This window comes from Macaca nemestrina, chromosome 5 (assembly GCF_043159975.1).
Source record: "Macaca nemestrina isolate mMacNem1 chromosome 5, mMacNem.hap1, whole genome shotgun sequence".
In the NCBI taxonomy this organism is placed as follows: domain Eukaryota; kingdom Metazoa; phylum Chordata; class Mammalia; order Primates; family Cercopithecidae; genus Macaca; species Macaca nemestrina.
The window spans coordinates 152,701,839-152,725,164 of record NC_092129.1 but is presented as its reverse complement, the minus strand read 5'-3'; the positions used below and the strand labels follow the sequence as shown (position 1 = coordinate 152,725,164).

General features: G+C 52.9%; 2 protein-coding genes across 7 annotated transcripts; both read left to right on the top strand.

Moving 5' to 3' along the window:
• The first annotated feature begins 1,159 nt into the window (after positions 1–1,159).
• On the top strand, positions 1,160–7,058 carry LOC105498624 (general transcription factor IIH subunit 4). 2 transcript variants are annotated; one of them, XM_011770825.3, is made up of 14 exons: positions 1,160–1,357; positions 1,982–2,121; positions 2,383–2,487; positions 2,876–3,007; positions 3,594–3,690; positions 3,782–3,870; positions 4,087–4,198; positions 4,360–4,428; positions 4,611–4,694; positions 4,945–5,077; positions 5,258–5,388; positions 6,038–6,085; positions 6,238–6,316; positions 6,768–7,058. In XM_011770825.3, exons 2-14 carry the CDS (start codon positions 1,985–1,987, stop codon positions 6,938–6,940), a joined length of 1,389 nt encoding a protein of 462 aa, XP_011769127.1. In that variant the 5' UTR covers positions 1,160–1,357; positions 1,982–1,984; the 3' UTR covers positions 6,941–7,058. The 2 variants fall into 2 exon arrangements, with proteins under 2 accessions (XP_011769127.1, XP_070953462.1); XM_071097361.1 differs by lacking the exon at positions 1,160–1,357 and adding an exon at positions 1,683–1,793 and having other exon boundaries at positions 6,768–6,961.
• Positions 7,059–7,175: 117 nt separating this feature from the next.
• LOC105498625 (valyl-tRNA synthetase 2, mitochondrial) lies at positions 7,176–19,708 on the top strand. Of its 5 annotated transcripts, none has more exons than XM_011770827.2 (30): positions 7,176–7,295; positions 7,753–7,985; positions 8,104–8,185; positions 8,299–8,399; positions 8,689–8,810; positions 8,924–8,990; positions 9,087–9,184; positions 9,803–9,884; positions 10,028–10,147; positions 10,621–10,732; positions 11,764–11,852; positions 12,687–12,777; positions 13,017–13,144; positions 13,261–13,364; positions 13,597–13,678; positions 13,993–14,069; positions 14,158–14,233; positions 14,518–14,620; positions 14,854–14,924; positions 15,045–15,170; positions 15,378–15,482; positions 15,614–15,682; positions 15,803–15,881; positions 15,994–16,121; positions 16,247–16,399; positions 17,594–17,800; positions 18,525–18,636; positions 18,794–18,969; positions 19,130–19,258; positions 19,358–19,708. In XM_011770827.2, the coding sequence occupies exons 2-30, from the start codon at positions 7,785–7,787 to the stop codon at positions 19,457–19,459; spliced, it is 3,192 nt and encodes a 1,063-aa protein (XP_011769129.2). In that variant the 5' UTR covers positions 7,176–7,295; positions 7,753–7,784; the 3' UTR covers positions 19,460–19,708. The 5 variants fall into 5 exon arrangements, with proteins under 5 accessions (XP_011769129.2, XP_011769132.2, XP_070953451.1 ...); XM_011770830.2 differs by having other exon boundaries at positions 7,189–7,295; positions 7,758–7,985; XM_071097350.1 differs by lacking the exon at positions 7,176–7,295 and adding an exon at positions 7,348–7,420.
• Positions 19,709–23,326: the final 3,618 nt, after the last annotated feature.

Here is a 23,326-nt window from a genome sequence, read left to right as displayed (position 1 = left end):
TAGCTCACTGTAGCCTCAAACTCCTAGTCTTCAGCAATCCTCCTGCCTCAGCCTCCCAAGCAGCTGGGGTCACGGGTCTGAGCCACCTCGCCAGGCTGCAGGCAAATTTCTTAATCTCGCCAGGCTCCAGTCTTCCAGTCTATAAAATGGGAATAACAAAATTTGCTTATAGGAATTTGGGGAAATGTGTAGTTCTGGGTTTGGGTGAAGACCTCTGCCTTTCTCTGTAGTAGGTTCACAAATCAAATCACAGCAAACAGTCAGTGTCCTAAAAACTGAATTTATCTGGGTTTTCTAAGTAGACGGTTTGAGGAGTGGTGGAGAAAAAATTTGAGAAGAAATTAAGATTTATTGAGTACTTACCGCCAAGTAAGGTGCACTGGATCATGTTAATCGTTAACTCGTGGAAACTCTCCGGAGTGTGTACGCTTTCTTTCTTTTTCTTTTTTCTTTTTTTTTTTTTTGAGATGGAGTTTCGCTCTTGTCGCCCAGGCTGGTGTGTAAGGGCATTGTCTTGGCTCGCTGCAACCTCCGCCTCTAGGGTTCAAGCGATTCACCTGCCTCAGCCTCCCGAGTAGCTGGGATTACAGGTGCCCGCCACCACGCCCGGCTAATTTTTGTATTTTTAGTAAAGACGAGATTTCACCATATTGGCCAGGCTGGTCTCGAACTCCTGACCTCGGGTGATTCGCCCGCCTCGGCCTCCCAAAGTGCAGGGATTACAGCAGTGAGTCACCGCGTCCGGCCCGGAGTGTGCATTATCCCAATTTTACGGGGAGTAATTGTGCTCACGGAATCCAGTTTTGTGGTCCCTAAGTCTAATCGGTTCACCACCAAGTCGCCATAGCGCGCCTCCGCACGGAAGCCCTCCAGGCACTTCTACTTTCCCCGACCCGCCTCCCGCTCCATCCGGTTACATGCGCCGTTAGCAGCGTGGGCGGAGTTGGTTCTGGCAGAACCAACTGGTCCGGCTTCTGGTGTCTCCCGCTCTCTCAATTAAAAGCCGGCTCCTTGCCTTTCGGCTTCCCCACCGTGCCTTTCGGGATTTGTAGTCAGACGCACTTCAGCCGGCTCTAAGGAGAGCAAAGACAAGACTCCAATTCCCAGCATCCCCCGCGCCGGGAGTGTGCATCGTCTATTCTAATCCTCTTCACTTTTCCACTCCTCCCCTTACCTCCCTTCTCTTCTGAATTCTCCATTCTGGGCTCTTGCCTGTGAAATCTTTCGTCGCTTTCCCCATCTTTTCTTCGCATTTTTTCACCATCTTTCCCTCAGTTTCCAGGAGCCAATGCGAGACTTTGGCTCCGATTAAGCGACGGCCCGAGACTCGGGGTGCGCGAGGAGGATCGACAGAGTGGTGAGGGGACCTAGGAGGGCGGGAGTGGCAGAGGTATGAGAGAGAGAGAGGTGAGTGAGAGGCGAGGAGTGGGAGGAAGGCAGGGAGAAGCTAGGAGATCGGAAGGCGTGGGTCAGGGTGAATGGCGTGAACTAGACTTGGGAAGGGAAAAGAGGTGGCTTTAGATTTGGGAAGCATGGAGGGGAGAGGTTACCGCCGTACTTAGCAGAAGTGGGCTAAGAGATATAAGATAGGAAGTTCGGGTAGATTTGGAGCTTATAGACTGATCTGACCAGGAGGGATGGAAGAGAGAGGTGTGGGCTCAATTTTCTTTGTCTCTGTTTAGCCAAAGATGAGACAAGTCATTGAAATACAAAATGATCTTGCAAACACAGGACAGTTGACAATTCTGTCACTTGGAGCAGAGGAAAGACTGGAGTTGAAGGGCAGAAACAGGGTGAGGAGGCAAGAAAGGGACGGAGATTCGTCAGGTTTTTGAGAAACCAGAGGAATTGAGTGTCATGGGAAAGGAGGCCACAGAAAAGGTGGGGTTATTGTGGGGACTGATGGATCTGGAATCAGAAAGGTCAGGGGTGACACTGGCATGGATGGTGGGGGTGCGCTTCTGATGTTTGCATTCCTCAGGTGATGGAGAGCACCCCTTCAAGGGGACTGAACCGAGTACACCTACAATGCAGGAATCTGCAGGAATTCTTAGGGGGCCTGAGCCCTGGGGTATTGGACCGATTATATGGGCACCCTGCCACTTGTCTGGCTGTCTTCAGGTGAGGATCCCCTTCATGGCAGGGAAATGTAATGGGGTCTGCGGACTGGAATAAAATATAACAGGTAAAAGTGTAGCAGGCTGGGGTAGGGGTGGGGACTGGGGGTGCGGCTTGGAAATTGCTCCAAAGTGTGGGGGCCAAAACAGCAGGACTGGTAAAGTTGTGGTGGAGTGAGATGAGATGTTTGAGAGTTAATTGAGGGCAGAGATGCAGATACAATGCAGCTTCTGATATTAACCTTTGACCTCTGTCCCTGTTCAGGGAGCTCCCATCCTTGGCTAAGAACTGGGTGATGCGGATGCTCTTTCTGGAGCAGCCTTTGCCACAAGCTGCTGTAGCCCTGTGGGTAAAGAAGGAATTCAGCAAGTAAGTCTCAGCCAGATACAAATTTCTCAACAGCTACATTTCCCAAACTACTGTTCCTTGGAGCACTTCCAGGACGTATTAATAGGTATATCACAAAACTTAAAAATAAATACATTTGGGAAACTCTGCATACTGCCTTTTCCCTTTTATTTATTTCCCAGCTGACCTCTTGCTTTCAGATGTATCTTCCCTCTTACAGAGTTATGTGTGATATCTGTAATAAGGCTCTGATAGGTAATGCAGTAAAGAATTTGTTTTCAGATACTAATATCACTCTGTGGAACAGTGTTCCAAGGATTAGCAAGTTCAGAACAGGCAGAGAGGTGGCTTTTATGGTCCTCCTTTTTGTTCTCCAAATACGCTGCTCACCTCTCTGCTTCTGTTCCAGGGCTCAGGAGGAAAGTACAGGGCTGCTGAGCGGCCTCCGGATCTGGCACACCCAGCTGCTCCCAGGCGGGCTCCAGGGCCTCATCCTCAACCCCATTTTCCGCCAGAACCTCCGCATTGCCCTTCTGGGTGGGTATGTCACTTCTCTCTCTTCCTAAGCTAGAGCAGGGGAACTGCTGCTTATTAAACCGCTAATTACAGTTTGGGAGGGGGAGCTCCTGGGGGCCTCCCCGGAACCTTGTGGTCTCCACGTTGGGAGCTCCTTTAGGAGTAAGTTGGATCAGCTGCAGTGTGTGGTGTAGGAAATGTCCCCCACTCATGGCCCCTGAGGATAAGGGTGGAAAGATGGCAGAAGGGTGGCAAGGAACACAGACAGGGTTCCTTACTCTTTTTTTGTTGTTTTGTTTTGTGTGTTTTTGAGACAGAGTCTCGCTCTGTCACCCAGGCAGAGTGCAGTGGTGCGATCTTGGCTCAATGCAGCCTCCACCTCCTGGGTTCAAGTGATTCTCCTGCCTCAGCCTCCTGAGTGACTGGGATTACAGGCAACCACCAGCTAATTTTTTGTATTTTTTGTAGAGATGGGGTTTCACCATGTTGGCCAGTCTGGTCTCAAACTCCTGACCTCAAGTGATCCGCCCATCTTGGCCTCCCAAAGTACAGGGATTACAGGTGTGAGCTCCTGGCCAGGGTTCCTTACTCTTGGCCCATCCTGGCCTTAGGGGGAAGGCCTGGTCTGATGACACAAGTCAGCTGGGACCAGACAAGCATGCCCGGGATGTTCCCTCCCTTGACAAGTATGCCGAGGAGCGATGGGAGGTAAGCACTTGGGACTGTGTGTGTCTCTGCTTGTGCTTCTACTTCCCATGGCCCTTGGGGCATGGTCTCCCTGTTCTCTTCTGTTCTTCAGGTGGTCTTGCACTTCATGGTGGGCTCCCCCAGTGCAGCTGTCAGCCAGGACTTGGCTCAGCTCCTCAGCCAGGCTGGGCTCATGAAGAGGTGAGGAAACCGGAGGTATAGCAGCTCTCTGCAGTGCCATCTCCTTGGGTCCCTAAGAAATGGTATCTGCGGCTAGTCAAGCTCAGAGGACATTAGCTGGAAAAGGCAAGCTGAGTAGAATACAGCCAGAGATACAAAGAAAAAATGTGAGCGGACAAGTGGGGGTAGTAGTCTTTCTCTGCATATCACCGTCATTGTCCCGGTCTTTGTCTGTAGTACTGAACCTGGAGAGCCGCCCTGCATTACTTCCGCTGGCTTCCAGTTCCTGTTGCTGGACACGCCGGCTCAGCTCTGGTACTTTATGTTGCAGTATTTGCAGACAGCCCAGGTGAGGACGCCGGGGCCACTTGCCAGCATGCTCTGCTCCTCTCAGGTCTCACTGAGAGAGTCCTGCCTACAGACTGTTCCCTGATTTTCTCTTCTCTGTCCCTTTCTTCCCATTGTCTCCCTCCCATCCCTCCTCCTTTGTCTCTGCCTCTTTCTCCCTAGAGCCGGGGCATGGACCTAGTAGAGATTCTCTCCTTCCTCTTCCAGCTCAGCTTCTCTACTCTGGGCAAGGTAAGCAGGGGGCTGAAGGGTATAGAGATGGGAAGGAAAAAGCAAATTGTGGGGCAGTAGAGTGAGAAGATAAGAATGAACACAGAACGAGCAGAGGTGGATGGAGAAAGACAGAATGAATGATGGGGTTGGGGGTGGGTGGGTTGTGTTTTGGACCCCAGCTGGAAACCTCTGTTCCTCAGGATTACTCTGTGGAAGGTATGAGTGATTCTCTGTTGAACTTCCTGCAACATCTGCGTGAGTTTGGGCTTGTTTTCCAGAGGAAGGTATGAGCACCTAGATGAGTGGCTTCCAGGGAAGAAACAGGGTGGTGTGTTGCCTTCGCCTTTAAAAAGGAGTGGGGTCCCGGGGAAGTAGCAGGAAGCAGTTGCCAGAACTGAATACTTGGGTCTCTTGGGGGAGAGAAGTTGGAGGTTGAGGTTCTGCATCTTGGGAGGGATCTGATATTTCAGGCAGGAAGATGTAAGTAAGGCAGTGAATTCTGAGACAAGGCATCTGCCTTTCTATCCTTTCCAGAGGAAATCTCGGCGTTACTACCCCACGCGCCTGGCCATCAATCTCTCGTCAGGTGTCTCTGGAGCTGGGGGCACTGTGCATCAGCCAGGCTTCATTGTGGTGGAAACCAATTACCGACTGTATGCCTACACGGGTGAGGCGGGACAGAGTGCCCCGGAAGAGAAGGTTGGGGGTGAAGGAATGCCAGTTTCTGTTCATGTTTACCTGGCAGTTTTCAGAGCTCTCTGACATTTTTCATGACACTTGAAAGAAGGGCTTGAGGGAGTCTGGGTGTGGGGGTGGCCTCCTCATCCTCTTTCTATCCCTGGCTCAGAGTCGGAGCTGCAGATTGCCCTCATTGCCCTCTTCTCTGAGATGCTCTATCGGTTCCCCAACATGGTGGTGGCGCAGGTGACCCGGGAGAGTGTGCAGCAGGCAATCGCCAGTGGCATCACAGCCCAGCAGGTATTCCCACTTGGGAGAGGTAGAGCAGGAGACAGGCTGCACTTGGGCTGTGGGGCACAGAGGGTCACATTATGGAAGGCTAGCTCTGAGTCTGTTATAATAGGTGGTGGTGAGTTGTCTGTGTTTGAAAAGAAATGAAGGCTTTGGGTGTGAGAACAGGTAGACTCTTGAGGGGAAAGAAACATGGAGGGAGGAGGTATAGCTGTGGATTTGTGCCTTGGCACCACCACCTCCTAACTGCGTAAACTAGACATAGTTGTTTTGCTTCTGTGAGCCTCAGTTTCCTCATCTAGTAAGTGACAGTTCTTACCTCAGGGTTGCAGGGATAATTCATTGGAAGAATAGGGGTAAAGCATTGAGCTCAGCACCTGTCATGCAATAAGTGCTTAAAAAAAAAAAGTAGCTTTTGCTATTTTAAAGAAAGAAAAACAAAACATTACTGGAAAGGGTGAATGTGCCAGAAAAGGAATATCCCAAGTTGCTGGGAGCAGCAACTTGGGATAACAGCTGAACTGGGATGGGTAGAGTTGATGACAGGAGTTAGGAGTTTTTAGAATAAGCTGATGTTCCAGTGACATTAGGTGACAGCTCAGATGGCTTTCCTGCCTTCTTGCTGGAGCCCTCATGCCATTCTTGTCTGTTTTCCTAGATAATCCATTTCCTAAGGACAAGGGCCCACCCAGTGATGCTCAAACAGGTACAGACAGGCTCCAAGATGTCAGAGGCTGGCAGCTGGTGATGAGATGATGGAAAAGAAAAAGGGGCATCCAAATCTGGGGAAGAAGCGGAGGGCCGGGTTGTCTGGGGCAGTATTCCTGAGTCCCTACAGCCAACCCTTGCTCCTTGCAGACACCTGTGCTGCCCCCCACCATCACAGACCAGATCCGGCTCTGGGAGCTGGAAAGGGACAGACTCCGGTTCACTGAGGGTGAGTAGCTTCTGGTGGCCAAGTCTTGGTCACTGGCCAGAGAAAGGGCAGACAATTCAGTCTTGATAAAGTGTAAAAGCTTTTCATGCATTTTATTTTTTACTTCATGGACTAGGAGAGAAAAGCTGGCAAGACAGTTTTTTTGTTTGTTTGTTTTCGGGTGAGTCGGTAGTAAACAAATCGTCCCAAATCAATGCACTTTGGATTTGGCTAGGAGAGGGAATAATTCACAGTAATTTGTATTAGGCCTTTCTGAATATGGCCGGATCACACTGGTGTTAAGATGAACCCCTGAGCCGACAAGCATAGAGAATGTTTCTAAAATCGCGGTGAGGGCGAGCCCAGACCGCGTCTAGGGCTGCCATGAAGGAGCTGGGGGGATTCCCAACAGGAGCTCCGAGCTTCACTTTCTCGTCTTCTCCCCGCGCCCCTCCCGTCCTGCCAACCCCAGGTGTCCTGTATAACCAGTTCCTGTCGCAAGTGGACTTTGAGCTGCTGCTGGCCCACGCGCGGGAGCTGGGCGTGCTCGTGTTCGAGAACTCGGCCAAGCGGCTCATGGTGGTGACCCCGGCCGGGCACAGCGACGTCAAGCGCTTTTGGAAGCGGCAGAAACACAGCTCCTGAGAGCGCGGGACTTGGACCTCGGCGGGCGGGACCGGGCGGGGCGGGGCCTCAGAACTCAGGTGTTTTTTATTTACGCGTCAGGGCTTTTCTTGTCTAATAAAGTTGTGATAGCTAGCAGTGCGGTCCCGGGCGCCTCCCGGTGGGGTTTGCATTAGCGGCGGACTCGCTCCTCTAGTCGACAGCCATTGGACCGGGAGGGAGAGGGTGGGGCCGAAGCCAGCTGCTGCGCATGCGCCGCCCGGGGTCCCGCCCCCATGCGCCGCGCGGCTCCGGGGCCACGTTCCAGGGTCGGGTTTGGTGGAGCCCCCAGTCCCTGCCGCCGCGGGGCGCCCTGGGATAGCGGCGGGGCCTCCCGGTGAGCGCGCGCGGGGGCGGCCTCCTGGAAGTGGGAGACGCTGCGGGCCCTGGGCCCAGGCGTTGGGATGGGCGGGAAGGCCGGGCCGCGCCGGCCTGTGGGCACTGCAGGAGGCCCCTGGGCAGGTGGAGATCGCAGCGGCCCTGGCGGGACTCTTTGCTGGCTCCTGGGCGCGCTGATGCCCGTCATCTCCCTGAGTTTCTGAGCCCTATCCTCTCATATGTCAGTGGTCACCGCTAAGTCCAGGCACTCCGGTCCTGTTCCGGAAGAGCCCTGGTCTCCGTGGCTCCATGGCGCTGTCGACACCGTGCACTCTAGCCCTCAAGGAGGAAAGGTTGTGTGGGATGGAATAGAGACTTGGAATTACAGACCTGTGCTAATTAGAGACAGGAAAGATGGGACAAGGGGAGTGACCCTCCTCCACCCCCGTATCCTAATGTGCACTCTCTCTATCCAGAACAGATCTCGGCCCCTTTCCAAACACTCCTGATGCCTCATTTGCCTCTCGCCTCTTTTCGACCACCATTTTGGGGGCTGAGGCACTCACGGGGCCTCCCCAGGTTTCATTCCGTTTCTACACAGTCGGAGCCCCATGGATCTCCTATCTCCCGGAGGAACCGTGAAGCCAAACAGAAACGCCTGCGAGAGAAGCAGGCGACTCTGGAGACTGACATAGCAGGGGAGAGCAAGGTTAGGGGTTAGACAGCTTGTCCTTGGGTTTCTGAGATTTGGGAGGGGCTGGAGGAGATGGGCTGAAATGCAGTCTGGGGTATACAGGATCCCAGCCTCCTCTGCTTTCTCTTCTCAGTCACCTGCAGAATCCATTAAGGCCTGGAGTCCTAAGGAGGTAGTATTGTATGAAATCCCTACGAAACCCGGTGAAAAGAAAGGTAAGTAGAATAAGAAAGCCTTTTCTTTCACATTTGTGTTGCCCATTTGGCCTGCTGAAATGCAGCCTGGGAACAAGTTCAGTGGTTAGTGGAGCTCTCCTCTGCCTCCACAGATGTCTCTGGGCCCCTGCCGCCTGCATACAGTCCCCGATATGTTGAGGCTGCCTGGTACCCGTGGTGGGTACGAGAGGGCTTCTTCAAACCAGAATATCAGGTTAGTATCTGGCAGGCAGGGGTCCTAAATGATCTCCAGGACAGAGTGGCCGTTGAATACAACTGGAGCCTCAGAGTTGAGCTCACATTGTAGACCTTGCCTTCTTTCTGGCTCTGGTGTCTCCCAAGATTTCTCTTGGCGGGTTCCCCTGGTCAGTTCCCTCCTCTCCACTCTCCTCTGTTGTTTGCAGGACAGTTCTTCCCTGAAGTTCTTTCTGTTCTGGAGACAGTAGAGGGTGCTCTTTCCCCAATCCAATTCTCTCTTGCCCCTTTGATTTTTTTTCTTCTAGGCCCAGCTGCCCCAAGCTACAGGGGAGACCTTTTCCATGTGTATCCCACCTCCCAATGTCACTGGCTCCCTGCACATCGGCCACGCACTCACGGTGGCCATACAGGATGCCCTCGTGCGCTGGTGAGAGGGGAGTGGGGGCTGCTTGAGTTCTTGGAAGGGAAATAGGAAGGGCAGGAATGAGTGAGAATAAACATTTAAGCCCAGGGGCTCACCGGAGGGCATTTTTGTTGCAGGCACCGGATGCGTGGGGATCAAGTGCTGTGGGTCCCTGGTTCAGATCACGCAGGAATTGCTACACAAGTATGTCTTCTGTTACATGTTCCTTTTCTTGGGTGAAAGCAATTTCTTCCCCCAAAGCAACCTGACTCTGTTCATTTGCCCTGAATCCAACTGCAGGCTGTGGTGGAGAAACAACTGTGGAAGGAACGGGGAGTGAGGAGACATGAGCTGAGCCGGGAGGCCTTCCTTAGGGAGGTGTGGCAGTGGAAGGAGGCGTAAGTATGATGGGCAGGGCTCAGGGGGCCCAGATGGCAGATTTGGTTTCTTGCCTCCCACCACTATCACTCCTGACTTGTAATCCCTGGTGCTTCCCGACACAGCCCTGACTTCCTCAGAGATGGAAGCTCTGGAGCCCCTTAACGTTTGGTGGAGTTTCCAAGCCTTATATGTATGGATATTACATATGCATTAGAATATTTGTGTGTGTGTGTATTTTTTTATATATATATTTTTTTCTTTCTCTTTACTTACCCCAGTTTCTCTTGTCTAAATCTCACCTTCTTTCACTCACCCATTCCCACCTTTCAATTCCCATGGAATTACCCTCATTCTTCCGGGTCTGTTATCTCATGCCATCTCTGTGAAGCATCTTTGGATTTCCCACAATATAACTATCCTTCCTCTCTTCCTATAGAAACTTTTGCCTCTTTTAATTATCTTAGAAAACCCCATACTGGGTTTGTAAGTCCATTTCTATTAGCCTCTAGAGGCGAGATCAATGCCATCCTCACTTGATTTTCCTCCAACACCTGGCATTGCTGGGGACATCGCTGGACCTGGTACATAGGAAGTGCTTGGGAAGAGTTTGCTGACAAGGATCTCTCTGGGCACAGGAAAGGTGGAGAGATCTGTGAGCAGCTGCGAGCTCTGGGTGCCTCCCTGGACTGGGATCGAGAGTGTTTTACTATGGATGTTGTGAGTTCCGTGCCTTGGTCCCTGTGAGCATTGGGGGATGTTTAGAGATCTGTGTGGGGCAGGGAGGTAGCAATGCCTGGGTCCCTGAATAGGGTGATGGGCTGAGAAGTGGCTGTTAGAGGTGGACACTCAGGTCATTCCAGGGCTCCTCAGTGGCTGTGACTGAAGCTTTTGTGCGGCTCTACAAGGCGGGGTTGCTGTACCGGAACCGTCAGCTTGTCAACTGGTCATGTGCTTTAAGATCAGCCATCTCGGACATTGAGGTGAGGTGGAGAAAGAGAAGCAGGTTTGTGAGAGCTCTGAGGCAGAGTGGTCGTCAATGGTTAAGAGCTCAGACTCTGGAACCAGGGTGCCTGGATTCAAATCTGAGGCCTGCCTGTGACAGCTGTGTGGCTTTTGGCAGGCTGTTTAGTCTCTTTAAGCCTCAGCTTCCTCAGTCTGTAAATTAGAGATGATGGAATGCTTGCATCGTGGGGATGTTGTAAAAATTAAATGAGAATTCACATAGGTGCTTGGCAAGATACCTGGCCATGGCTTAAGTGCCCGGCGAATATTTATTAGAAGTGTGACTGCATAAGCATTGGGTGAGGGCAGAGGGAGGTAGCTCCTGAATCCTCCAAATGGATTTTAGATGGATTGCAGGGAGGCTGGGCAGATGGATGAGTGGCAGAGTGAAGCCTGGGCATGAGCCTTGCAGAAAGGCTGCCCTCTGACCCAGCTTTCTCGGCGCTTCCAGGTGGAGAACCGGCCCCTGCCTGGCCGTACACAGCTTCGACTGCCTGGCTGCCCTACCCCTGTGTCTTTTGGCCTCCTATTTTCTGTTGCCTTCCCTGTGGATGGAGAGCCTGGTGAGCATAGTACTCTGCAGGGTCACCCGTTTACCTCCATTTTTTGTTTTCTGGAGCCCATGTTTGGCTGCTAGGAAACCGTCAGTCCATCTCCCACATGAACCTTGGTAATGTTCACCTCAGTGTGGGCACTTACCCAGGATCTTCTGGGGGATGTACAAAAAGTGCATGTGGTTACTGCCCTTTGATAGCTTGGTGTGATTCTTCAGGAGTGCGCTACCCAGGAAAGAGACAGATCAGTTCTAAGGTGTGTGTTTTGTTTTTTGTTTTGTTTTGTTTTTTTGTTTTGAGATGGAGTCTCACTCTTTTGCCCAGGCTGGAGTGCAATGGCACGATCTCAGCTCCTGCAACCTATGCTTCCCAGGTTCAAGCGATTCTCCTGTCTCAGCCTCCTGAGTAGCTGGGATTACAGGCCCGCGCCACCAGGCCCGGCTAATTTTTGTATTTTTAGTAGAGATGGGGTTTCACCATGTTGGTCAGGTTGGTCTCGAACTCCTGACCTTGTGATCCGCCTGCCTCGGCCTCCCAAAGTGCTGGGATTACAGGTGTGAGCCACCGCGCCCGGCCTCTAAGGTGTGGTTTTTATGGAAAATGTTCTGAAGAGCTCAAAGAAAGGGAAGACAGATGAGCTGGAATAGTCAGAGGAAGCTTCTTGTAGGAGGAGCTGGTGCTCCCCCTGAAGAATGTACAGCATTTGTGATGAGGACACTGAGAATCCCCAGTGTCCTCTGGGCACCCAGCAAAAATTCTATTATAGTTGCTTTAATTAATGCTGCCCCCATTTCTTCCATGCAAATTATCAGGGAATTCCTTAGCACCAGACACCCTCTCAGGCCTCTGGTCATTAACTTATGGGAAACCCTGGGTTCCTATAAACACTGCTCCTGCTTTTTTCTAGTCACTCCTGGGGGCCTCTTCCACCTTAACTACTCCCTGCCCCTTCCCCTTTCCAGTTCTACTGCGTTCAACTATATTGGCAGTGAGGGGTGAGGATGATGACCACCTCTAAGTGTTTAAATGTTTGTCTTCAGATGCAGAGGTTGTGGTAGGAACCACGAGGCCAGAGACGCTGCCTGGAGACGTGGCTGTGGCCGTTCATCCAGATGACTCGAGATACACGGTAATACCCAGTGCGCTCTTGCACTCTGGCCTGCCCCGCCCATGGCCTTCTCTTGTCTTGGGTTTTAAATGGTGGCTCTTTCTCTCTTGCGTCTACTTCTTTTTCCTGAGACTTCTCTCAGTGGTTCTGATTCGACTCCCTCCTCCTCTTATACTTTTTCTGTAGGTCAGGGGTTGACAAACTGGCCCATGGTCCTGATCCAGCTTGTGGCCTTTTTTTTTGAGATGGAGTCTCGCTCTGTCACCAAGGCTGGAGTGCAGTGGCACGATCTCGGCTCACTGCAACCTCCACCTCCCAGGTTCAAGCAACTCTACCTCAGCCTCCTGAGTAGCTGGGAGTGTGGCACCACGCCTGGCACGTGCCACCACACCCGGCTAAATTACTAATTTACAAAAATTAGTAATTAATTTTTTAAGTAATGTAATTTTTAAGTAATGTAATTTAGTAGAGATGATGGGGTGTCACCGTGTTAGCCAGGATAGTCTCAATCTCCTGACTCGTCATCTGCCCATCTTGGCCTCCCAAAGTGCTGGGATTACAGGCATGAGCCACCGTGCCCGGCCTCTCGCGGCCTTTATATTATTCATGGCTGCTATTATATACCCTCTCCAGCTCTGCCGCAGTGGCAGAATAGAGTAATTGTGCAGATTGAATTTGTCTCTAGGCCCGAAAGCCTAAAATACCTACATTCTGGCCCCTTAAGAGTTTGCTGACCTTGCTCTAGCTCGCTACCTTCCACTTTCTACCTTCTTATTCTTGGGGTTCTCACGCCCTAGCCCAGACCCTTCCACCCCTCACAGGTGCCTGTCCCTGATCCCTCTCCCTTCCCTTCAGCATCTACACGGGCGACAGCTTCGTCACCCCTTGATGGGGCAGCCTCTTCCCCTCATCACAGACTATGCTGTTCAGCCACATGTGGGCACAGGTAAGTGGAAGTCAGGGAGGGAGAGAAAGTTGGGGGTCCTGGAGGGGAGGGGAGGGAACCAGGAGGAAGAGGAAGGTGGGAGTGGGAGATCCTCATATAGGGTGGTCTGAGTGGGGAATGGGAGGGAGGCACAGACAGAGAAAGTCGTGGGGCCTGGGGCAGTGCGGGTGATGATGATACATCTGGAAAAGCAAAAACCAAGGTCAGGTTTAGTACTCACCATGGCTGTGCTCCCCAAGGGGCAGTGAAGGTGACTCCAGCTCACAGTCCTGCCGATGCTGAGATGGGGGCCCGACACGGCTTGAGCCCTCTGAATGTCATTGCGGAGGATGGGACCATGACCTCCCTCTGCGGGGACTGGCTGCAGGTGGTACCATCCTATGTTACCGCATCCTTTAGGGGCACTCTGTCCCCCTACTCCTCCTCCCAGTTTCTTATTTCTCTAGAGGCCTTTAATCTTTACTCTTGCTGCTTTTTCTCCAGGGTCTTCACCGGTTTGTGGCCCGGGAAAAGATAGTGTCTGTGCTGAGTGAACGGGGCCTGTTCCGGGGCCTCCAGAACCACCCCATGGTACTGCCCATCTGCAGGTAACCTCATTTTAACTCCTTCACTAAGGACTACCCCCAAAAGGGAATGTACGAAGCTTAAGGGTGACAATAGGATGGGCTCTGCACGCCTCTGTTAGAATACGAGCTTCGTGTCGGTTTTATTCACTATTGTATCCTCAGTACCAAGGGCCTGGCATGGCAGGGGGTCTTGTGCCCCTGGGAGAAGTCACAGGGCCGGAAGAGCAGTGGACTCACCCTGTCTCCCTTTCAGCCGTTCTGGGGACGTGATAGAATACCTGCTGAAGAGCCAGTGGTTTGTCCGCTGCCAGGAAATGGGGGCCCGAGCTGCCCAGGTGAGGCTGCAGTATAGGAAGGACTGGGGCCAGGGGTTCGGGGAGCTCCCTGAGAATTGGAATGAAGAAATGGGAAGCAGGAGACCTCCTGCCCCAAAGACCTCTCCAGCTGTGGTAACTGAGAGGATGTGTGGGATGGAGGCTGGGCGGCTCAGCAAGGGCTGCCTCATATCCTTACTTAAGCCCAGAATCTTGGCAAGAGGCTTGGGAGGTCCTTCTGAGTTTTAAAATGACCTCAGAGGCCACTCGTCCTATCTGTGGAGGTGAGGCCATGCAGGAAGGGAAACATTGTCTAAAGGCCCTTTTCCCTCCAGGCTGTGGAGTCGGGGGCCCTGGAGCTCAGTCCCTCCTTCCACCAGAAGAACTGGCAGCACTGGTTTTCCCATATTGGGTAAGGGTAGGGTAAGGGGAGCTCTCATGGAGATGGGGCGGGGGGACCGACTGGTTATTTTAAGACTTCATGGATGTCCTCCCGGCAGGGACTGGTGTGTCTCCCGGCAGCTGTGGTGGGGCCATCAGATTCCAGCCTACCTGGTTGTAGAGGACCACGCGCAGGTGGGTAGGAAGAAGCACCCGGAGGGCCGGGTGTGGCGCAGAGCACCTAGCCCAGGAGTCAGAGCTCCGCAGTGCCAGGCCCTGCTCCTGCCTGGTAACGTGCTTCATGCTGTAGTCACGTACCCTTCTGTGCGATCAAAGCTCCCTGAAGTGGCGTTTCTTTATCTCACCACTGGAGGAACTTGGCCACTCTAAGACCACATGAGAGGATGTGAAAACAAAGGGACATTTGCACCTGTCAGCTGTTCTTCCTCACTCTCCCCGACTCCTTCCTACTTTTGCAGGGAGAAGAGGACTGTTGGGTGGTTGGGCGGTCAGAGGCTGAGGCCAGAGAGGTAGCAGCAGAACTGACAGGGAGGCCAGGGGCAGAGCTGGCCCTGGAGAGGGGTGAGTGCCTGAGCTGGGGAGGGATGTACAGGGGAGTGGGGTACTGGGCATCTGGGCCTTTGAGGGGAGCTGATCCTGAGATGGAGAAGGTAGGGTCAGGAAAGTTGGGAATGGAGCCAAAGGGGACAACCCTGGTCTCTGGGGGTGGAGGTTGGCCTAGAATGGTGGCAGCGGTGGTCTGAGGTCCTAGAAGCCAAGGTTCCAATTGTCTCCATTCTTTTTCTGTTTCCCAGACCCTGATGTCCTGGACACTTGGTTCTCTTCTGCCCTGTTCCCCTTTTCTGCCCTGGGCTGGCCCCAAGAGGTGAGGTGGGTTGAGAGGGCGAAAGTGAAGGGGAAACGATAAGGAAGGGACGGCTGGGCCCCCACAGAGGCTTGAGGGGGGCCCGGGACCTGGGCCTCTTACTGCTCCTCTTCCCCCTAGACCCCAGACCTTGCTCGTTTCTACCCGCTGTCACTTTTGGAAACGGGCAGTGACCTTCTGCTGTTCTGGGTGGGCCGCATGGTCATGTTGGGGACCCAGCTCACAGGGCGGCTGCCCTTCAGCAAGGTAACAGCCCTTCAGTGCCTGACCGCTTTCTGTGACCCCAGTGTTCCCCAAACCTTGTCCTCCCTTCTAACCCCTAATGTCCTTTCCACGTTCCCGATTCCTTTTTCCCAATTCACTTCCCACCCTAGCCCCAAAAGTATGGAGGCCAGAGGGCCAGAGATCTCAAGGGAAGGAAACCCCCCTCTGCTGACCCCTCCCTGCTCCCAGGTGCTTCTTCATCCCATGGTTCGGGACAGGCAGGGCCGGAAGATGAGCAAGTCCCTGGGGAATGTGCTGGACCCAAGACACATCATCAGTGGGGCGGAGATGCAGGTGAGGACAAAGCCCCCACTGGAGGGACAGGGTTTGTAGGAGAGAGGAAGGGAGGCTGAGGGAGGAGTGAGGCCAGCAAGTAGAGGCAGGGCCTTTGACCTGGGCTGTAAATTACCCCCTTCCATCCCCAGGTGCTGCAGGAAAAGCTGAGAAGTGGAAATTTGGACCCCGCAGAGCTGGCCATTGTGGCTGCAGCACAGGTGAGTCATCGCTGCCTGCCCCCTCCCAGCTCTAGCTCACCGCCTCTGGCTTCCTCTGCAACCCGGGTCCTGGCCCTGCAGCCACAAAGGCATCTGCCACCCTTCTTCCTCTGGTTGCAGAAAAAGGACTTTCCTCATGGGATCCCTGAGTGTGGGACAGATGCCCTGAGATTCACACTCTGCTCCCATGGAGTTCAGGGTAAGCCTGGGTGAGGGGTCTCGGGGTGAGCAGAGAGCAGCAGGCGCCTGTGCAGGGGCAAGGCAGGGCTGCCGCCACCTACATGCAGACTACCTTGATTCTCCCCTTCCAGGGGGCGACTTGCGCCTGTCAGTCTCTGAGGTCCAGAGCTGCCGACATTTCTGCAACAAGATCTGGAATGCTCTGCGCTTTATCCTCAATGCCTTAGGGGAGAAATTTGTGCCACAGCCTGCTGAGGAGGTAAGAGAAAGCAGAGGTGCTTGGGAGTAGGGTAGTCAGGTGTCAGAGGGCCAAGGTGGCATCTGGAAGGAGGCAGGGGAGGGGAAGTCAGGCCATCCTGGGCCTGAAGCCCTCTTTGCCTGTAGCTGTCTCCCTCCTCCCACATGGACGCCTGGATCCTGAGCCGCCTTGCCCTGACCGCCCGGGAGTGTGAGCGGGGCTTCCTCACCCGAGAGCTCTCGCTCGTCACTCACGCCCTGCACCACTTCTGGCTCCACAACCTCTGTGACGTCTACCTGGTGAGCGAGGCTGGGGGAGGCTTGGCATTCCCATGCCTGCTTCTAATTCCTCTGGAAATCCGATTCCAAGGCAGAGAGCTCTGGAGTTAATAATTCCCCAGTTATCCCCTCAAGTTAGGAAAGGAGAGGAGAGGAGATGAGGGAGTCTCAGTTCCTCTCTTCCTGGGACTGGTTTCGCAGTGCAGCCCAGGCACTGTTGCCTGCCTGTCACCTGGGGAGAGGAGGAGGAGGGAGACTTCTAGAAATGTCTCACAAGTCAGTGTCAGAAGGCAGAGGGGAATTTTTTCAGTCCCTGTAGTTGCTGAGTTTGGCCCATGGGCAGGCTGCGTGCTGAGAGAGGCCTGGGAGGGACTAACAGTGGTCTTTAGACCAAGGGTTCTCACGCTGTCCTATGTCCAAAGCACCTGGAGGGCTTGTGCCTCCAAAGCACATGGATCCTCCCGCCACCCCAGAGTGGCTCCTTCAGCAGGTTGGGGTGGGGGTAGGTGGGTGTCATGAATATTCATTTCTTGTCCCAAGTGGTGCTGCTGCTGCTGGCTGTGGACCACTGCCCTAGCTCAGCCTTTTAAAAACCTCTGTTCCGCCGGGCGCGGTGGCTCACGCCTGTAATCCCAGCACTTTGGGAGGCCGAGACGGGCGGATCACAAGGTCAGGAGACCGAGACCATCCTGGCGAACCCGGTGAAACCCCGTCTCTACTAAAAAATACAAAAAACTAGCCGGGTGAGGTGGCGGGCGCCTGTAGTCCCAGCTACTCGGGAGGCTGAGGCAGGAGAATGGCGTAAACCCGGGAGGCGGAGCTTGCAGTGAGCTGAGATCCGGCCACTGCACTCCAGCCTGGGTGACAGAGCGAGACCCCGTCTCAAAAAAAATAAATAAAAAATAAATAAATAAATAAATAAATAAAAACCTCTGTTCCCTATTGATAAGCAAAAAACTCAATGATTTTTTCCCTAAATGACATGTTTCCCTGGAAATCCTGTCCCCGTGTACTGCAGAGAGTTTCTGCCTTGAATTTCCCTTCTTTGTGCTGAGTGTGTCCTGGGACTGTGGATCATATCAGAAGTGCTAAGTGCTTCTGCCTGTCCCTCTCTCCCAGGACCCATGGCCTGCCCTGCTGGCAGGTAGGGCAGTGGCTGTAGGGAGGAGGGCTGTGGCCCTGGGCCTGTCCTCTGACCATTGGCTTCCTCTCCAGGAGGCTGTGAAGCCTGTGCTGCAGCACTCACCCTGCCCTCCAGGGCCCCCTCAGGTCCTGTTCTCCTGCGCTGACATCGGCCTCCGCCTCTTGGCCCCACTGATGCCCTTCCTGGCTGAAGAGCTGTGGCAGAGGCTGCCCCCCAGGCCTGGTTGTCCCCCTGCCCCCAGCATCTCGGTTGCCCCCTACCCCAGCCCCTGCAGCTTGGTGAGTCCCACGCACCTGGGAGTGGGCCATGGCACCTCGGAGTGGGCCCGCGGGTGAAGGGTGGGGAGCGCCTTCTGAAGGGGTTTGCTGCAGGGGGCTCATCTGCAGGAATGGTTCGTACTTGGCTGTGGAGCCCTGGGGAGGATGGATTGTTCCTGCAGGGTTGCTGCGATGGGTCTTGAGGGACAGTATTAGCATAGTGCTCAAGAGCAGGACTCTGTTGCTAGACTGCTGTTTTCAGGCTGTGTGATCGAGCCTCAGTTTCCCCCAGGTTTAAACTAGGAACAGTAATAGTATGTTATGGTTGTGATAAGGGTTGGTTAAGTTAGTAATAGGGTGTCCCCAAAATCTCAGTGCAGCTTGAATAATTTCAGAAGGATAAATGCTATGAACTCACCCAAAAATTATTTTTAAATTTAACTATTTATATTTATACTTATTTGGTTTTGAGTTTTGACTAATTCATTTCAAATTCTAATTCATTTTTGGTTGGCCATTTCAATCAGAGCAACTAAACAGACATCAAACACTGATCGTCTAAAACCTCTTAAATGACACCTCACTTTTTGTCATGTTCCTTGAGATAGTGGATTTTCTGTGGTGCTGAGGACAGATCTCATTGCCCTAAGGAGATGGGGTGGATGGGTCGAGAACAGAGCCAGAAGGGTTGGTACTGAGGCTCTCAGGAGCCCTTTTGCCAACTCTGGGTCCCCCCGATTGTCAGGAGCACTGGCGCCAGCCGGAGCTGGAGCGGCGCTTCTCCCGGGTCCAGGAGGTTGTGCAGGTGCTAAGGGCTCTCCGAGCCACGTACCAGCTCACTAAAGCCCGGCCCCGAGGTGAGGCAAGGCGGGTCCTGGGCTCAGGTCCTGCAGGAAAAGGGGGCTGATGGGGAAAAGAGCAGAGCCTGAAGGGCAGACCCCCCATTAGGAGGTGCAGGGTGGGAAGGGAGGCAGGAGCTGAGGCCTTGCCCCTGACAAGTTTCTTTCTTTCCAGTGCTGCTGCAGAGCTCAGAGTCTGGGGACCAGGGCCTCTTTGAGGCCTTCTTGGAGCCCCTGGGCACCCTGAGCCACTGTGGGGCTGTGGGCCTGTTACCCCCAGGCGCAGCAGCTCCCTCCGGCTGGGCCCAGGCTCCACTCAGTGACACGGTTCAGGTCTACATGGAGCTGCAGGTGACCAGAGGGAATGGGGAGGGTTAGGGCAGGCTTGGGAAGCATGCTGGGAGGAAGGGAGCGGCTGGGCTCTATAAAGCAGGGGAAGGGACCTTCTAATGGAGGATGGAGGCCTGGCAGCAGGCAGATGTCTGAGCCTTTTCTCCCTGTTCTTCCCTAGGGTCTGGTGGACCCCCAGATCCAGCTACCTCTGTTAGCCGCCCGAAGGTCCAAGTTGCAGAAGCAGCTTGATGGCCTCATGGCGAGGACCCCATCAGAAGGGGAGGCAGGGACTCAGAGGCAACAAAGGGTAAGCTGAGGGAAGCCCCCAGAAGGTTCAACCCCTGAGGGAATGTGGGCCAGGAGGGGCCTCATTCCTGGATCCTCACCTCCTTTTCTCCTCGTCCAGCTTTCTTCCCTCCAGCTGGAATTGTCAAAACTGGACAAGGCGGCCTCTCACCTCCGGCAGCTGATGGATGAGCCTCCAGCCCCAGGGAGCCCGGAGCTCTAACTCATCATCCCCATCAGTTTTCCTCCCTCTCAGACCTGTCTTTGAGGACAAACAGATTTGTCAGCTGTCAGGGTGCAGTGGGACATCAGAGACTATGTGGTCCATCGCCTTCATTGTGTAAATGAGGAAACAGACTGGCTTGGTCGCAGTGACTGTGGCGTCCTTGAGATGCTCACATTACTGCCCGGCCTGCCTCCCACCAGGAAGTCTGGGAATGAGGAGATTCAGATAAACTTTTAAAATCTCAAACATGTCTGTTTATGGCTCTTTGGTCCCCTTTGCTCCTAGTGGTGACTTTTGTGCTTCTGAGTTGTCCCCTGAGAGCTTGGTCTGGGAAAAGAGGAGGGGGGGGTCCTCGCTGGAGGAAGAGGAGCTTTCTAGTCATGGGTAGGGCTTGGGCACAGCGGTCCCGGTTCTACCTACTTTCTGGACTAACTGACAGTGCCCTGGCTTTTGCAGGCTCTTTCTCCTTCACTTCTCACTAAATGGAAGCTTCCCTGCTCCTTGGCCCTATCCCTAGAGTTGCTGAGAGAAGCAGGACTTCCTCCAGACCGGATGGGCTGCGGGCTGTGCTGCAAATGGCGTGCCCCACCTTCTGTGCTCTGACACCTGAGTGCCAGAGACACACTGCCCAGCCTCTGAGTTACACATTCACAGCACAGCCAGCCACCTTACACACGCCAAACACTGCCTCATCTCCATGGAATTCAGGGGCCTGGCCCTTCCACACCCAGAGTACATTCTGTCCAGCAGCTCTGAGTAGCCTGTCCTGGGCTAGGTCCTCTATGGTGCTAGATGTACAATGCCATTTAATTCTACTGAAAACCTCACGAGGCAGGTGTTAGCTCCATTTGGAGATTTTTATTTTTACTTTATTTTTGAGACAGGGTCTCACTCTGTTGCTGAGGCTGGAGTGCAGTGGCATAATCATGGCTCACTGTAGCCTCAACCTCTAGGGCTCTAGCGATCCTCCTGCCTCAGACTCCTGAGTAGCTGGGACCACAGGTGTGCACCACTGTGCCCTGCTTTTTTTTTTTTTTTTGGAGACGGAGTCTTGCTCTCTTGCCCAGGCTGGAGTGCAGTGGCGAGATCTCAGCTCACTCCAACCTCTACCTCCCTGGTACAAGTGATTCTCCTTCCTGCCTTAGCCTCCTGAGTAGCTGGGATTACAGGTATCTGTCACCACGCCCAGCTAATTTTTTTTTTTTGTATTTTTAGTAGAGACAAGGTTTCATCATGTTGGCCAGGCTGGTTTCGAACCTCTCACCTCAAGTGATCTGCCTGCCTCGGCCTCCCAAAATGCTTGGATTACAGGCGTGAGCCACCACGGCTGGCCCTGCCCTGCTAATTTTTAAAATTGTTTTGTAGAGATAGGGTTTTGCCATGTTGGCCAGGATGGTCTTGAACTTCTGGGCTCAAGTGATCCACCTGCCTTGGCCTCCCAAAGTGTTGGGATTACAAGCATAAGCCACTGCGCCCAGCCCCTCGTTTAGAGATGAAGACGTGCTCAGAGAAAAGTCTCCACTGGGACCTATCCCAATAAATTAGGTGCAGGCTCTTTCCAGCTGCTGTAACTAAACTTCAAATATAATGGTAGCTTAGAGGAGGGGAATGTTTCTTCTGCTGGGCGTCTAGTGCAGAGATCTGCAGTAATGGGGGCCCACACCTTCTTCAGTTTTATTTTCCTGCCATTCTGATACATTGTCAGACTTCATGTCCAAGGTCTGCACCAGCTCCCATTACTGTGTCTGCATTTCCACCCAGAGGGAGGAGGGAAAGAAGGGGATGGGCCGTTCTCTTTTTCTTTTTACTCTGTTTCAACAAGCTTGCTGGGGTTTTTTTGGTTTTTTTTTTGTTTTGTTTTGTTTTTGTTTTTTTTTTGAGCACCTGCCGTTTTCTGGACACTTAGATTCATCAGTGAATGAAACAAAATGCTGTGCCCTTGCAGTACTTTCCTTCTAGCAGGACAGTCAGAAATAACATACAAATAAGTGAACGATATACTATGTTTGAATGTCATGAATGCAGGGGAGGAAAAAAGGATAGAACAAGGTAAGGGGACTCTAATGTGTTTGTGTGTGGCGGGGGCAGGTTGTACTTTTAAATAGTGGGCTAGGGCAGAACTCACTATAAAGTTGAGGTTTAAGCAAAGGCTTGTAGGAGGTGTAGGAAGAGCGTTCCAGACAAAGGGAAGGGCCAGAGGAAAACTGAGATACAGGCACACTCGGACAGCTCTAAGAGTAGCCCGGAGACACTGTGGTGGGGCAGAGTGAGAAGGGGAGGACGGCAGGACGTGGAGTAACAGAGGTAAGGGTGGGGAATTGGTGGGGGGTAGGGAAGACTTAAGGCGGACAATCTGGGGCTTGTGTCCAAAATGGTAGCCACTTGGCTACCTAAAGTATTAAATAAAATAAAACATTCAGTTTCTCGTCGTACTTGCCATATTTCAAGTGTTTTGGTAGTTGCATGTGGCCAGTGGCTACTATATTCGTCAGCACAGTTATAAAACATTTCCATCATCACAGAAAGTTCTATTGGAAAGCACTGATCTAAGACCTTATAGGCTGTTTCAAGAACTTTGCTTTTCCTCCTCTGAAATGGAAGCTCCTTTCTTTTCAAGGATACTACCAGGAAGTTGCCCACCTCCTTTCTACTTGCATCCTATTGGACAGAACCTGATCACATGGCCACAGTTGCAAGGGAGGCTGGGAAATGTAATGAGCCACATGCTGATAGTTGAAATCTACATTACTATCCAAAAGGAGGAGGATGGCTGTTGTGGGGGGGCCAGTTAGCAGTCTCTGTCACCCCCAGGTCTGGTGAACCCCAAAGCACTCTTCACTGCACTGCTCTGTTTTGAGCCTTGGGAGAGAATTCTTTGAGAAAAATAATCTGGAAATCACATCCTGGTGATCTCAGGCCCTGAGGTCTAGGAACCAGGTTGAGGTGCATTTAGCTGTCTGCTCTACCAACCTCTTGGACATTCAGATATCCAGTCCCCCAACTTGTTTGGGGATCCTCACAGCTGCCCCATGGGCATCACCTGTTCACTACTGCAGGCTAGGGGCAAATCATAACATACTAGTCTCCTTTGGAGCCCCCTGCTACTTCTCCTCAGGGTCTAATTGTCCCAGGACAGTTGTGAAGGAAGGTAGACCAATTTTTTAAGTGTTTGTTTCCACTCTGCCGTTTTCTATGCTCCCCTCGTCTTCAGTGACACTCCATACTGAACTCTTGTCGTCTTCTGTCTCCAAAGGAGTCGGTCTCCAATTTCATATGGAGATAATGGAGGGTTGTGTAGGTGTGGTGGGCAGGGTAGGTACCACAGGGGACAGAGAGCAATCCTATCAGTACCCCCAATCGCTCAAGTCTGAGCTGCAAGTTTGTGTTTTGAGAGCTGGTGAAAAGTCAATTTTTTTTTTTTTTTTGAGACAGAGTCTTGCTCTGTAGCCCAGGCTGGAGTGTGTGATGTTGGCTCACTACAACCTCCGCCTCCCAGGTTCAAGCAATTCTGCCTCAGCTCCCCCGAGTAGCTGGAACTACAGGTGAGTGCCACCATGCCCAGCTAATTTTTGTGTTTTTAGTACAGGAGGGGTTTCACCATGTTGGCCAGGCTGGTCTTGAACTCCTGACCTCAGGTGATCCACCTGCCTTGGCCTTCCAAAGTGCTGGGATTACAGGCGTGAGCCACCGTGCCTGGCCAAGATAATCTTGAGAAGGTGGTGGGGAGTGTCTGCCTCAGAAATCAGGATGAGGACCCTGAACCCCAGGGGACTGGGACATATGTGTTGGGACCAGGTTTCCATCCTAACAGCAATCCCTACTATCCTGCTGACAACCCATAAGACAGGCTGTGGTATGTCCCTA

Bases quoted from the DNA above. Each gene is read 5' to 3' on its own strand.
- LOC105498625 (XM_011770826.3), top strand. From the start codon at position 7,516: ATGTCAGTGGTCACCGCTAAGTCCAGGCACTCCGGTCCTGTTCCGGAA. The intron at 8,991-9,086 runs GTATGTCTTCTG...ATCCAACTGCAG, and splicing joins ACGCAGGAATTGCTACACAA to GCTGTGGTGGAGAAACAACT. The intron at 17,801-18,524 runs GTGAGTCCCACG...CCCGATTGTCAG, and splicing joins ACCCCAGCCCCTGCAGCTTG to GAGCACTGGCGCCAGCCGGA.
- LOC105498624 (XM_071097361.1), top strand. From the start codon at position 1,689: ATGAGACAAGTCATTGAAATACAAAATGATCTTGCAAACACAGGACAG. The intron at 3,871-4,086 runs GTGAGGAAACCG...CTTTGTCTGTAG, and splicing joins CAGGCTGGGCTCATGAAGAG to TACTGAACCTGGAGAGCCGC. The intron at 6,086-6,237 runs GTACAGACAGGC...TGCTCCTTGCAG, and splicing joins ACCCAGTGATGCTCAAACAG to ACACCTGTGCTGCCCCCCAC.